Source organism: Megascapheus bottae, chromosome 15 (genome assembly GCF_031878675.1).
Source record: "Megascapheus bottae isolate mThoBot1 chromosome 15, mThoBot2.hap1, whole genome shotgun sequence".
Classification (NCBI taxonomy): Eukaryota; Metazoa; Chordata; class Mammalia; order Rodentia; family Geomyidae; genus Megascapheus; species Megascapheus bottae.
The window spans coordinates 9,943,794-9,958,968 of NC_143523.1; the positions used below are offsets into that span (position 1 = coordinate 9,943,794).

Consider the following 15,175-nt stretch of genomic DNA (forward strand, 5'->3'; position numbering starts at 1 on the left):
AAAATTCTCTTCTGGAATTCTAATCTGATTTCATTGCTTTCTACTTACTACAGTTGTGACACCGCTCTAATCACAGTATGGCACTTACCATTGTCTGTTTTCTATTAGTGTTATTTGCATCTGTCTGTTTCCCCAACTAGGTTTTGTGTTCTTGGGTGGCAGTGACCATGACTTATCTGTCTTATTTAATCATCCTTCTCTTTTATCCCCAAATAGTGTCTCTCACAGCATTTTGCATCTAATCAAGATTAAATTTACTTTGAATACACTGAATTAAAATTTCATATTAAGAGAGAAGAGGGGCCTGCATTTTTATAAGAAACTTGGAGGGTTTTTTTTTTTGCAGTTTTAGTGAAAACTTCTACAAAATATAGTAACTATAAACTAGGTGTTCTTGCATAGAATAATCTTGCTCAACAAGAATACATTTTTGTACAGTAAGGAAAATTAACACCAAGTTTACCCAATATTCATCACTTAAGTATTTATCAAGGTCGTGTCTACCACTGTAGCTAATGCAACTGCCAAGGTGATATTGACCATAAAAAAATCTGTCTTTGATTTTCAAGAATATAGACTAAAAGAAATAAATGCTAACATAACATAATCATTCATGAGAATTGAAAAGAATTAAGATGTGTACCTGTCTGAACTGAAACACATTCTACTTCTGTCATAGCCAATAAGTTCCTAACTGACCAACTTTTCTACAGATAACTACACATTCTGAAAAAGGTAAAATAACTATGTAAAGCATCAGAAAACAAAAGTGAGCAGTTACTAGAAAAGTCAGATATCTTGAAGAAGAGGACTTGCAGAGAATGAGTGCATTCCCATGTTTTCCTTCCTTCCTTCCTTTATTCTTTTTTTTTTTTTTTCTGAGAGCAAGGCAAACTAGCCTGGTGTATAGAAATCTGCTCTTACGTGAGAAAGAACCAAGGCCAGTAAGAACTTCTAGAATGTATAGGACAGGTTTGAAAAGAAGAAAGCCAGAGAATGTGAGCCTAAATTCAACATATAACCTATGACCTGGTATCTGATAGACCATGAACTATAAAAGTTAATGGTGGAATCCAAAGAACCTAGCTAAGGCAAATATAACAGACCTTCTACATGAACTGCCTCCTATTACTAAAGAGATAGAGCTTGTACTTTGGGCTCCGCTGAGTTAACTACCTGATTTCAAAAATGAATCAATATTCTCATAATTCAGTTCCCATGATGTTTTACACACAATTTTCTGGAGGAAATTCAAAATTACTTGTTGTGGTTAATCCCCATGATCAACTTGATTGGACTGAGAAGCAACTAGGAGATTAGAAAAGCACATCTCTGGGCATGTTTGTAAGGGTGTTTCCAGAGAAGATTAACTATGAAGGACTTACTCCAAACACCGAACAACATCCTATAGGCTAGAGCTTTGGAGAGAGGAAGAGGTAAAAAAGCAGAAAACCTAAGGGCAGGCATTCTCTCTGCTTTCTTGGATACCATATTGTAAACTGCTATACTATGTCATATTCTTCCCTCCCTGGTGGACTGAAACTGTGAGTCAAAATAAACCCTTCCACTTCTCAAGTTGTTTATATCAGATATTTTGTCATAGTAATGGAAACTCCAATGCACTTGTCATATAAAGAAATAGGGACAAGCCGGGCGGTGGCTTACGCCTGTAATCCTAGCTACTTAGGAGGCTGAGATCTGAGGATCAAAGTTCAAAGCCAGCCCAGGCACAAAAGAACCTGAGACTCTTATCTCCAATTACCCCTAGAAAAGGGGAAGTGAGGCTTGGCTCAGGGTAGAGCAGTAGCCTTGAGCTGAGGACCTCTGGGACAAGGCTCAGGCCCAGGGGTAGGGTGGTAGCCTTGAACTGAAGAGCTCCTGGCTAGTTCAAGCTTCATGACTCACAATAAAAAACAGGGAGGGACTAGCAGAGTGTCTCAAGTGATAGAGCACCTGCCTAGCAAGCACAAGGCCCTGAGTTCAAATCCCACTACTGACAAAAAGAAAAAAGAATAGGGAAACATAAACCATTTTCAACAATAAAAATCACTGAAGACTAACCCTGAAATCACACCAATGTTTGAATTTTTAAATAACTATATTAATGAGAGGGTATGAAACATCAGTTTTCTATATAAGCAGTAAAAAAGAACTGAGAAATTATAGAATAGGAAAATAAAATACATATAAAGCTCACTGGATGGCTTAAAAGCAATATATATGACAAAGGAAATAAGAGAACTTATAGATGGGCAGAAAGGATATAAGGTGCAGAACAACGGAAAACCTATTATAAGAGGTACCAGAGTCCTTTAAACAGGTATGAAACTAATATCGCATAAAGTATTGATAGAACAGAGCAGAAAAATATTTGAAGAAATAATGAGTGAAACTCTTTCAAAATTAGCTAAAGACATAAAATTTGTAGTTCATGAAGCACAGTATAATAGGGTACTGGTGACTCATGCCTGTAATCCCAGCTCGTCAGAAAGTTGAGATCTGAGGATCTTGGTTTGAAGCCAGTATAAACAGGAGAGTCCAGAAGAGTCTTATCTCCAATAAGCTACTAAAAATGCTGAAAGTGGAGCTGAGGTTCAACTGTTGGGACATTCAATTCTTAGATTTTTATATGTCAGGAAAGGAAACTAGTATTTTTTTGATAATTGCTTATGTGCCAGGCTTAGTATCAAAACTGTACATGTGTTCCTTCATTTGGCAGGCATTTGAATAGGCAGCAGGACATGTCTGGCTCTATATATTACTAGCTCTGTGGCCTTTGGCAGGTTCCTTAAACTATTCAAATCTTAATCCTTAAAATTTAAGAGACAGATGGAATAGTGACAACCTCCTAAGTTTATATAAGGTATTAGAGACAAAATATCTAGCATAAAAAATGGGCCATTAGTCCCCCTCTACCCTTCTTCTTTTACAACCTACTGGACTTGAAAATTTTGAAAGTACTAAACATGAAAGCAAAGAAGTGCTTTTCTTTGGCAACATCCTATGTGACCAGATTTCTTCAAGTGTCAGTTCTTGGGGCCGGGAGTTTGGGCCTAGTGGTAGAGTGCTTGCCTAGCATGCACAAAGACCAGAGTTCAATTCCTCAGTACCACATACATAGAAAAAAGCTGGAAGTGGTGCTGAGGCTCAAGTGGTAGAGCTCTAGCCTTGAGAAAATCCAAGGACAGTGCTCAGGCCTTGAGCTCAAGCCCAGGACTGGCAAAAAAAAGTCAGTTCTTGTCATGAGTATAGTGTTAGTTGTTTAACACCTTGGTAGAATAACATTGTGTACAGATGCTTCCATCTGTAAAACTAACAATTATATCCAGATACAATTACTGTTCTTTAGCCACAAAAGATGAGCAATTTCTGAAGTTCAGACTTCCATTTCAGTTCTTTTACCTAGGTCACTTGACCATTTTCTCTTCCAAGGCTGAAAAAAGAGGCACTCTGTTCAGAAGGAACTTAATTATTCTCTCAGTTTCAGCAAGAAGCACATTTATTATATGTTCAACAAGGTGGTATTCACTTTTCAACCGAGACATTTGTAAAAGATTTCATTATATCTGGAGAACATTTTCATCAATCAGAGGTTTAGCAGCCATCAGAAGGACTCCACAATTGATCTTTTGTAACATAGGTGTGACATAATCTTTGCACCAAGAAAAATATTAAATATAAGGGGAAAGTATTAATAAATGTTACATTCCTTGGTAAAGAAAAACTGCTTTGTGTTTTTAAAGATATGGTAAAGAATGTAAATGAAATGTACATGCTTGAAATTAGTGCCAGATGCAACATGACTCAAGCACAATTCACTAGCTACATCAAGTATTTCATTATGATTTACTAAAGAGTATTCAGCGATAATATGTTTCATAGAAATCACCAAAATACAAGTATTTCATTCACAAAATGCATGGCTTGGCAGGTTTCCAGGATAGGAATTTGCTGAAGGGAAGGTAAATTTATAGATTAAGATAAATCAAATAACTGACATTTTCCCTGGAAAAAAAATACCAACAAAACAATAATATTCAGAAATGGAAAGTCTCAAAACTGGAAATAGAATAAAATCTGAGCTATTATTTGTTTATGCAGTAGGAATTCAATAATATCATAAAACATTTCTATATTAACATTGGGGAACTTAATTTTAAGGGGTTTTTTTTGTGTTTTTTTTCGTGCCAGAGCTAGAGCTTGAATTCGGGGCCTGGGCATTATTCCTGAGTGGTTTTATTCATGCAAGAGTAGTGCTCTACCACTTGAGCCACAGCACCACTTCTGGCTTTTCCTGGGTATGTGGTAACAAGGAATCCAACCCAGGGCTTCATGCTAGGTAAGCACTCTATCACTAGGCCACACTCCAGGCCTAAAATTCCCATTTTTATAGAATGACATTCCAATAACTTTTGAAGAGAAATGTCATATTTATAAATCTTTGGGATACTTATCCTCCCATTCTACATTTCTTTGTACTAGATAATCAATAATCTCAAATGAAATTCTATAAAAATAATCTCGATAGTTCTGATGCATGCCAACATTATAATATTACCTCTTCTCTAACCCATGTTTTTCCTTCTGCCCACTATTCTGGTCCCACTAGCAATTGTTCATGGGTTGAATGTGTGTGTAACCATAACACCTTCAATTCATAGGTTGAAGCCTTAACCCACAATGTGGCTATGTTTGGTTACTGGGTCTCTACCAAAGCATTTAAAAAAAAAATAAGGCCAAAAGGGCGAACCTCTGACCTGGGAGAATTAGTACCCTTACAAGAAGAGAGAGGGATAACAGAGAGACTCCCAAACCTGTGCTCAGAAACCCATCATAGAGAGCGTAGCTACATGCAAGACAAAAGAAGGGGTCTCAGCCCATTCTGCTGGCAGTCCTCTCAACATTCAGAATCTGAGAAACGCGTTAGTGAAGCTACTCAATCTACAGTGTTTTGTTAGGACATCTCAAGCTACGGGAAGGCTTTTAATACCGCAATAAAAACAGATGCGATATGAATCGTTGTAACAGTAGTTCCAACATTCCCTGCTTGCTTCACAGTTTGAGGATTCGTGAGATTCTGGACAGATTTATCCAGGAAAACTGCATGTACGTATTCAGCCTTGCATCCACTCTAGAAGGTGCGCAGGGGAAGCGTCTAATACGGTTCTGGAGTCCCAGGAAACTCCTTCCTAAGCTTGACGTGCTCTTTGGGAAGATGCGGGAAGTAGCTGAGTGTCTATCATGAAAGTCAACTCAAGATGCTCTCCTGAGTGCACGCAAACCCTCTGGATGCTTCATAAACGATGTTGTTTTTCTTACGGCCATCGAGGCTCTGCGTTTTCTAATGCAGTCATGAGGAAACAGTAGAGCATACTTAATCTGATTACAGAGCAGGGCTTTGGAACCCGGAGCCGCGTCCTCGGGGCGCCCCAGGGCCTCGGGGAGCGCACGGCAGGAGGGGGGAGGCGAGGGCCTGGCCCGGGCCGGTGGCCTGGGTCCCCGCACTCCAGGGGCGCGGGAGCCCGGCGCCTTTCCTTCCCCCAGGGGAGGGCAAGGTGCGCGGAGCACATTCCACCGACGCGGGCGGGGAGAGGCCCCGAGGAGAGGAGGGGAAGGAGTGGAGGAGAGGCGCGCTCCGTGCGCTCGCTACGACAGCACCTTCCCCCTCACCCACGTGTACCTGCCGAGGGTCCGCGAATAGAGAAAGAACAACGACAACAACAACAACAATAATAATAATAATAATAATAATAAAAGACACCTCAAGAAAACAAACACGCTCCGAAGGGCAGAAACGCAGCGAGGAAAACACCGGGCAGGAAAGAAGAAACCGCCCGCTCCCAGCAGGCTGGTAGGAAAGGGAAGCCGAGCGTGGCCGTCTCCATGGCAACCGCCGGGCCACCCCATTGGCCGAGACGCCGCACCAATGAGAAGGCGCGATGTTGACGGGGGTCCTAAGATGGCTGCCGGACGGCGGTTTCCTGGTCGGTGAGTCCGGCTGGTGGCGGGAGGTGCCCTCAGGCGGGCTCGGACCCTTTCTCGGGCGGGTCGTGACCGCGGCAGGGTGAGAGGGGGCTGTGGGAGCGGCGGAGAGAGCTCATCCGTCCTGCCGCTCCGCGTCCTGGTCGGGGACGACGGCGGGGCTCCGTGGCGCCGTCCGCGGCCTGTGGTCTGGGGTGCGAGTTTGCCGGCCCCTTCCCGGGCGGAGGGAGGAAGGGCGAGGCGGCGGGGCGGTCGTGGAGCCGGGAGCCTGGCCCCCGTGTGCGGAGGCTCCGTAGCGCGGCCGCGCCCCGCGGGGCGGCGCTGACTTTGTGCCCGGCCCGGCCCCCCCCCCCCCCCCCCGTCCGGAGCTGGGCCGCGTCGCCCCGGAGCCTGCGGAGTTCCGGGTTGTGTGCCTTTGTCTCGCCGTCTGAAGCCTGTAAGTATCACAGCGGGCACGTCCGCTTTCGAGGAGCCTTCGGATGCGTACTGGTTAATTGCAAATCGTTGCAGACCAGGTCAGGGGGCCTGGAGAAGCCTTGACCATGCCTGGACTAAGACACACGTTCTCTCGAATTAAAAACACAGGCACGCGTGCAGAAGCCTGCTACATAGGTCGTTTGTCCGGAGAGGCAGACATGATTCGAACCCAGAGGTGAACTTAGGCCTGTAATTTCTTAAGAAAAGGGAGCACATTTGTTTCATTAAAAAAAAATGACATTTAAATTGACATTTATATGCGTAACACTGTTTTAGGTAAATTATTCCACTGCACAGAAACTATTTGTGTAAGCATTGAACAAGGTCTTTTAGGTTAGTGCATGGTGGATAAGACCAGATTCAGATTTCTGTGGTTCTAATTGCATATAGTATATGATACGAAAGACTGCTTCATTTGATGAAAATGAAATTTAAATTCTAGAAACATAGAGCTGCTCACATTATCCTTTAGGTTTTGATTCTAAACAGCTTCCTGGACTTCCAGAGATTGTGACATTATTACTCAGAAGCCTGTGAATGTGACATTCATGTATTGTAATTTCTGCGAGCATCTTACATACCTTTCTGTTCTTAGAAGAGTTTAGAAAACTTTTCCTTAACAAAAGTTCAATAATCGGTATTCAGATTTCAATAATATAGTAATCATAGGTTATAATCAGTGTTTGGGGCCATTCTGTTCTCTAAAATTTCATAATTTGAAGTCTTAAAGTTTCATGTTTGTAAAATAAGAGGACCCCAATGTATTAGGCCAGTCAGTAGCCTCATCTGTTTAAAAATCAAGCAAGCACTGTGCCTGGAAATTTTTACTGGAAGAGTGATTGTGAGAATTAGTGGTAAGGGGAAAAAAAAGCCTGTCACCTTATTTATATGCCATGTGTGACAGTGACCTGCTTTGTGTCCTCTTTGTGTTTTATCTTCTGTTTCTTTTCTTTTTTCAGTGTCCTGAATTTCAGTTTCTCTAACAACTAGTCAGCTTGGTTGTGTTTTGAGGTAGAGAAAAGAAAATTGGGACTTAATTGGAATTGCATAATAATTGGAGAAAATAAGGTTACAGCAAGGAGTGAGGTAACTGAGCTTTTGGGTCACTCAGCAGTACTTAGATAATAAACATTGTAGAGGGAGGAGTAAGAAGTCTTAGAAATGATCTGTTTAGACATTGATGGATAGAGATCCAGGCAAATGCACTGGCTTGCTCTGGAGTAGAAATCAACTTCTGACTTCCAGTGTTTTTCCTGCGAATAGTCAGTGTTCCTAATCCTTTTATGCTCTTGAACTATGATTTCACATCCCTTTGGGCTCCATACTGTTGAGTTTATGTTTAGTAGGCTATATAATACACATAGTAGTTTACTGTATTATAATATAGTATCCCATCAATAATATGGTATACTATATTATAATATAGTAAACTAAATCAGGTTTGTAGGGTGTGTATCTGTTGAACATGTGTTTAAATTAGTGCTTCATAAGTTGAGCTCTTTTGACTTAAAGGTAGATGGTACTACTGTCTCACTGGGAGGAAAAGAAAAATGTGATATTTTTAAATTACTGATAGTATTAGCGATTTCCCAATTGCAAAAAAACCCATAGATCAGGAACTGCTAACAGTGCTCTGTTCTGAATGCATTGGTTTCTGCCATTGTTTGCTAAATAATGATCATAATTGTTTTTAAGGTGAAAGAAGACCTAGCTATTTAGACTAGGACAGCCCAGATTATGCACAGTAGATTGTGCCAGCCCAGGATTGTGTATTGTGTGGGGTACATATGGAATGTCTTGTACAATAATTGTGAGATAAAATAAATCTTACCTGCAGAGGTGACTTGTGTATGAAATAAAGTAAGAGGATAATATTCATAAAAGAGTAAAGGGGTACTCTGATTATTTACATTTTCCTTAGATAAAGGCGAATAAAGTACAACTGGATCACAGGGCAAAAATGATGAAATTTAAAAATTGAGTTATAGGCTAAAAACTGGATGTTTACAAATTCATGCATTCTGGCTATAAAGCTACATGGGGGAAAATCAAGTTTTGGCTTCTCTGTTATTACACATCTTGAGATGGCTGAGTGAATGTCTTGAAGAGTAGTTTAGGATTATCTGCCTTAATGTAACAAAAGAAACTAAAAGGAATAAAGACTCATCCTCCAGAGCAGCTGAAACAGAATAAAAGAGGCCCAACATGGTGACAGTTTCAGAATGTATGAATGACATGTATGTGCTAGGTAGGAAGATGTGTTTTCAAACACATGACAAGTCATTCTAGGGCCTCTCCAGTTGGCTGGTTTGCAGTTAGTCTGCTTCCTAACCTGGGCAACTTTGTTTTTCAGGCACCTTTATGAGTAGCTGCAGTCACCTAAGCTTATCAGAGCTGCCTACATCTCCTTTTTATGGGTTTGTTTTATGTTTTTCTTTTTTTCTTCTGAGATATACCCAGTGAATTATCTTACCAGGCAAATAACATATTGAGGATACTTTTAAATGCCAGATCAATGGGAACTAAAAATAATTTTGAGAAAGTCCAGAAAGGCCATAAAAAAGTATGGGGGTTACTTGAAGGCCAGTGAGGAAAGGCTTGCCTTCTTTAGGATACTTGCTTCCTCTGCTTTCCAGGGTGGGTACATTGGAGTGTCCAGAGCATAGACTTACACTACAGGAATGCTAAAACAGTGGTCTAGAGAAGAACGGTGTCACTGCCCCTGTGGGAGAGACACATGAGGATCTGGCTGAGTGACAGTTGTGCTGAGCCACATAAGCATTGCTCTGACAGGCTGTGGATTTTTGCCTGTTTTGTGTACTATCCTCAGTCTTGAAGAATACTCGGTACGCATTGAGCACGTAAAGGGTAAGATGAACAAAAGAAGCAGTGCTTTCTAACACAGGCCCTACTTATTACTATCTTTAAGTAGTCAAATGGCTAGTGAGCCTATATGTATATTATGTGGCAGTGGCAAGGTAATGTCGAAACATATCACTGCACCCCCATCTTTGTTACTTAAAACAGCACAAAGTATTTTTTAAAGTATTATAAAATACAAATGACTAATTATGAATCCTACTTCAAAAATACTTTTTTATTATGGTGTAAATACTGACATATTTTACATAGTATCCTTTGTTCTATCAGAGTCTCTCAAGAGTACCTTAGTTCTAGCTGTTAAGATTCATAGGCCAGGTTTAGAGAGATACAGGTTTTATAGGGCCAAGAGTGTTTATAATTTTAGATTTCTATTTTTAAAAAGTGATTCTAGTCAAAAATTAAGTAGTGCTTGAGAAGGCCTAGTATGCAACCTCACTTCCATTATCTTCCTGGCAGTATAGAAGAAGACCTACTACCAGATTTGTTTCTAGAAACTGACAGACAAGCAATCTGGGAATATATATAAATTGTATCCATTGTTAACCGAATGGACCATATATATTAGAAATTTCAAAACAATCTTAAGAGTCATGCTACTTGTAATAGAAAAAATTAAAATTCAATTTGTGGTCATTGAAATAACAGCCAAAAGATCCTCAGGTTTTCTTGTTCATATTTTCTGGGTCCCTGTATCCTTTCCAACACTACTGAATAGCTTATCTCATGCATCCTCAGAACTCTGAAGCAATACAATTATCCCTGTGTTACAGATAAAGAAACAGGATTAGAGGACTGACACAAAGATGCCAGTTCTCCCTCCCTTCCCTCCCTTTTTCTCTTTTTCTGGGGCGTGTGTGCGCGTGTATGCACATTAGTACTGGCCTTTGAACTCGGCCTGGGCATTGTCTCTGCACTTTTTTGCTCAATGCTGGTGCACTACCTACCTCTTAAGCCACAGCTCCATTTCTGGCTTTTTGGTGACTGGAGATAAGAGTCTCATGGACTTTCCTGCCCAGGCTGGCTTAGATCTGCAATCCTCAGATCTCAGGTATGAGCCACAGGCCCCCAGCTCATCTCTTCCTCTTAAAAAGCCAAGAGAATATCTTGTTGAGAATGTTTTAGAGAATACACGATGGATGAACTTGGACCAAAGCCACAAAAAGACCTAATTCTTTAGACCTGGGAGGGAGAATTAATTTAAAAAGAAAAAGGAAAACTCTGTTGCTTGTCATCCCAAGAGTGTGGACTGTTTTGTTTTGTTTTACTGTCTAGTCACAATATGGGGCAGAAAAACAGCTTTTTGTCTATTCCATCCCTTTAGATTGATACTAAATCAGGATCATATGTACACATAAATGAATGGTGCCTTGGAGATCAGTAGTAATGGTATGTTCAATTACTGTAATTTTTAGCAAATAATTATATGCTAATTTAAAAAATCATTTTTATTAAACTTAATAATTGTTTCTGGGAATGGTCTGTGTAATTAATTCTAAGTTCTATCCTCAATTTTAGCATTAATTTTCTACATAGAGTTTGCTATTCTGAGGGCTACATTTTTGTTAAATGGTTAGAATTGTATTTCATTTAGTATTATCTTAGGAAACTATAAAAATTAAGATGGATTTTTTTTTCTGTCATTCAAGAATTTACACAGGTTAAATTTTTCCTTTAATTGTTCGCCTTTTAGTTTATATAATTGAATACAGAGGAAAATCCACCTTTATTTTGTTTTATATGATTATAGCTTGAAATATAGTACTTAAATTCCCTGGAACTTCAATTTATTGAATTTCATTTTTTAAATGTAATTTCCCAGGTATTAGAGAACCAAGCCCCTATTTTATTTATTTGTACAGGCATATTATAAACTGTTTAAACTACTTTTTTTTTGCCAGTCTTGGGTCTTGAACTCAGGGCCTGAGCACTGTCCTTGGCTTTCTCAAGGCTAGAACTCTACCACCTGAGCCACAGCACCACTTCTGGCTTTTTTCTATGTATGTGGTACCAAGGAATCGAACCTAGGTCTTCTGTTTGCTACGCAAGCACTCTCCCAATAGGCGGAACTCCCAGCTCCTAAACTAATTTTTAAAGTGATAAGATGAATTAGGAGCGTTCATCTCATTTTAGACTATTAAAAAATTTAAATGGATTATTCACAAAGGTCATTGATAGACTTGTTAAGATCCTGGAATTTTTTTTTCTTTTTTTTTTCTGTTTTGGTGGATCATGGGGCTTGAACCTTGGCCTGGACACTGTCCCTGAGCTCTTCAGCTCAAGGCTAGTGCCCTACCCTTGAGCCAAGCCCCGCTTCCCATTTTCTTGAGGTTAATTGGATATAAGAATCTTGGGTTCTTTTGTGCTGGGGCGGCTTCGAACCTTGATCCTCAGATCTCATCCTCCTGAGTAGCTAGGATTACAGGCCTGAGTCACTGTGCTGGCTTTGAGATATCTTTTTATATTGTTTCCATGGCGACTACATTTAAATTTGACTTTTTCCTTATAGAAGAAAGAATGTGGAGTGGGCTACTGCCTCCTGGCCTAAATGAAAGTGATGTTGAGTCAGATTCTGAAGATGAAGCCATACCTGAGAACTCCAACTGTAACTTACAAGAAGTTAAAGAGGATGGGCTCTGTAGGAAATCAGGTGCCTCAGATTTCCCAGAAGATGGACCAGAAACGGAGCCCAAGGTCCAGGCAAATGCATATGAAGAGTGCCCTTCTGGAATTTCCATAAATACGTGGAATGTAGGTTTTCTCTGATGTGCTCTCGTGAAAGCCTGTGCTACTCTGTGCCTCTTTTTTTGGACAGAATGTATTCTTGGGGTATAGGTAGGGAAGTGGGGCTGAGAATGCTTTCACTGTTCCTTGAGTCATTGGCCACTGAAGATAATTTCATTTGTGTTTTGAATAAAAAGAGAAGGAAAAATAGAATTAGCTATTTCATCTACCATGTTAGATGAGTTTCTATCTTCATTTTATTTGAGTTTCATTTTCAGATCAAATAACATATAGTAAAACAAATGAATATGAAAACATTTGTGAGAATTTTGAATAGTATATCAAAAGCTGAATTATTTATTAAGCTAAGGTATTTAGTTATTTAGGTTTTCTTTTTTTCTTTTTTTTTGGTGGGTCATGGGGCTTGAACTCCGTCCTGAGCTCTTCAGCTCAAGGGTACTGCCCTACCCCTAGGCGTTGGCCTTGAGCTCTTCAGCTCAAAGCTACTACCCTACCCAGGGTCTGGGTCTTGTCCCTGAGCTCTTCAGCTATAGGCTATTGCCCTACCCCTTGAGCCACAGGGCCACTTCCTGTTTTCTACTCTTAATTGGAGATAAGAGTATTTAGTTCTTTAGTGCCTGGGCAGGCTGGCTGGCTTGGAATCACTTCTTCAGATCTCAGCCTCCTGAGTAGCTAGGATTACAGGCATGAGCCACCTCCCTGGCTTATAAGCTGATGTATTTATAAAAGCAAGAAAATGTGTATTTGTATTACATTATGGTTTTTGTTTTGTGCCATTCTTGGGGTTTGAACTCAGGGCTTGAGTGCTCTCCCTGAGGGTTTTTGCTCAAGGCTAGTGCTCTGGCGCTTGACCCACAGTTCCACATTCTGCTTTTTGTTGGTTAATTAGAGATCAGAATCTCATGACTTTTCTACTTGAACTGAGTTGGAACTATAGTCCTCAAATCTCAGTCTCCTAAGAAGTTAGCATTACAGATATGACTAGAATTAGCTAGTATTATAGGTTCCCAGCTACCTATTTTACTCAACTGCTTTTTTTTTTCTTTTACTTATATATAGAAATTTCAAGAATTGCATAAAAAACATTCTGAACAGAAAACTTCAGCCTCAAGATTGAGAAGACGGAGAAAACGCTCCAGAAAAGGTGGTGTTATTTCAAATTTAGATTGTCTGGTACTTATGAAAATTGTGATCAAGTTAGGGTTTATTTGTTGTGTGTGTGTGTGTGTGTGTGTGTGTGTGTGTGTGTGTGTGTGTGTGTGTGTGTGTGTGAGAGAGAGAGAGAGAGAGAGAGAGAGAGAGAGAGAGAGCGAGCGCGCGCGAGAGAGAAAAAGAGTCATGGGGCTTGAACTCTGCCTGGGCACTGTCCCTGAGCTCTTCAGCTCAAGGCTGTTGCCCTACCCCTGGGCTTGGGCATTGTCCCTGAGCTATTCAGCTCATGGCTACTTGCCCTACCCTTGAGTTAAACCCCACTTTCCATTTTCTAGAGGTTAATTAGAGATAAGAGTCTCAGGTCCTTTTGTGCTGGCTTTGAACCTAGATCTTCAAATCTTAGCCTCCTAAGTAGCTAGGATTATAGGTGTGAGCCACCATGCCTGCAAGTTAACTGAACACTTAAATATTAACCCTCTGAATTCTTTTCAGATAAGTTGAAGAATGAAAAAGAATCTGATAGGTAAGTATAGTTTAAAATAGTTAAAACAGGAAGTATTATAAAACTTGTCCAAATAGCTGAAGTGCTTACCTCTGGTTAGTACTTGTAAAACTAATTTAAAAGAGTAAAAAGTGAATACATTTCTTGAAAGTAAAACTATATTTATCTTCTTCCAGTGAACAGTTCATAAATGAAGCCCAATGGAAGGAGCTTACTCAGTATTTTGGAGCCAATGATAGATTTGAACCTCCCGTGAAAAAGAAAAAAGTTGAAAAGGTAAGCTCTTTCAGTTGCAACTTATGTTAGCTAGTAGAACATACCTGTGATTAGCTTTATTCAAATAATTTTTTGTACTGTGTGCTAAAAAGGTGCTAGATAAATGTGGATATCTAGCTTAAAATTCTTAGCAAGGAAAGGAACAATTATGAAATATTAAAATGAGGGCTTAGAGTTTTTCTTAAAAAGCCATTTTGTTGTGACCTTAAGGTTAGGCAAAGACTTCCTAAAGAATGATTAATAACATGGGTACCGATCTTAGGGAATGGACCTTCCTAGGATCTTTGATAACTTTAAGAAGGCTGGCCTGGTTGGAATGGAGTCAGGCAGTGAGTGGCCAAAGGTAAGTTTGGAGACCAGGCAGGCAGGGACCAAAGAAAGGTAGGACCTAGAAGACATAGTCAGGAAATAGATTTGGTTGGGTTCACAGTGAAATTAAGCCATTAATAAAAGGTTGTAAACCAAGAGAGCGACATGACCTGATTTATTTATGGAGACTAGATTGTGGTATAGTAAAAGTAGATAATATACTATTCTTGGGTCAGGATAATGATAGTTTGAACAAAAGTGGCACTGTTGAAGATGGAGAAATGTATGGATGGGTTTGAGGTACAGTAGAAAAGTATAACGGACAGTATTTGCCTCTGTCACTTATTAGATGTTAGGAGAGAGCCATTCAAGGTTTTACCGTAGATATGTGTTCCTGGCACGTAGATATGTGTTCCTGGCACGTAGATATGTGCTCCTGGCACGGTGGTTCATGCCTGTAATCCTAGCTACTCAGGAGGCTGAGAGATTTGAGGATCACGGTTCAAAGCCAGCCCAGGCACTTAGGCACTAAAGACTCTGAGCTTCTTACCTCCAGTTAATCACTAGAAAACGGGAAGTGGGACTGTGGCTCAAGGGTAGAGCATTAGCCTTAAGCTGAAGAGCTCAGGATCACATCAGGCCCCAGAGTTCAAGCCCCATGACCCACAAAAAAGAAAAAAAGAAAATGGTATGTGTAATGATGCTGGTTGGAAAGTTGAGAAAGATTAGGAGGGGGAAGATTGAGACTGGGGCAGAGCTAGCATTCAGTTTGGGACATGGGTTTTAAATGGTATATAAGACAGAGCAGGTTAGTGGTATCATGAGGTGGCAGCTCAGTGGAAATTCTGAGCT

The 15,175-nt window shown here is 40.3% G+C and overlaps 1 protein-coding gene across 5 annotated transcripts in view; it reads left to right on the plus strand.

The window, feature by feature from the left end:
- Positions 1 to 5,600: 5,600 nt before the first annotated feature.
- The window catches only part of Fam204a (family with sequence similarity 204 member A), a 31,190-nt gene continuing 21,615 nt past the window's right edge, over positions 5,601 to 15,175 (plus strand). The window contains exons 1-7 of one of the 5 annotated variants that reach the window (XM_090345773.1): positions 5,964 to 5,988; positions 8,813 to 8,876; positions 10,664 to 10,728; positions 11,849 to 12,090; positions 13,144 to 13,228; positions 13,729 to 13,759; positions 13,915 to 14,014. In XM_090345773.1, the coding sequence (XP_090201899.1) occupies positions 10,698 to 10,728; positions 11,849 to 12,090; positions 13,144 to 13,228; positions 13,729 to 13,759; positions 13,915 to 14,014 (489 nt within the window). In that variant the 5' untranslated portion in view covers positions 5,964 to 5,988; positions 8,813 to 8,876; positions 10,664 to 10,697. Of the gene's footprint in view, positions 5,989 to 6,340; positions 6,419 to 8,812; positions 8,877 to 10,663; positions 10,729 to 11,848; positions 12,091 to 13,143; positions 13,229 to 13,728; positions 13,760 to 13,914; positions 14,015 to 15,175 lie in introns of those variants that run through there. The other 4 variants (XM_090345772.1, XM_090345774.1, XM_090345771.1 and 1 more) reach the window with 4 other exon arrangements.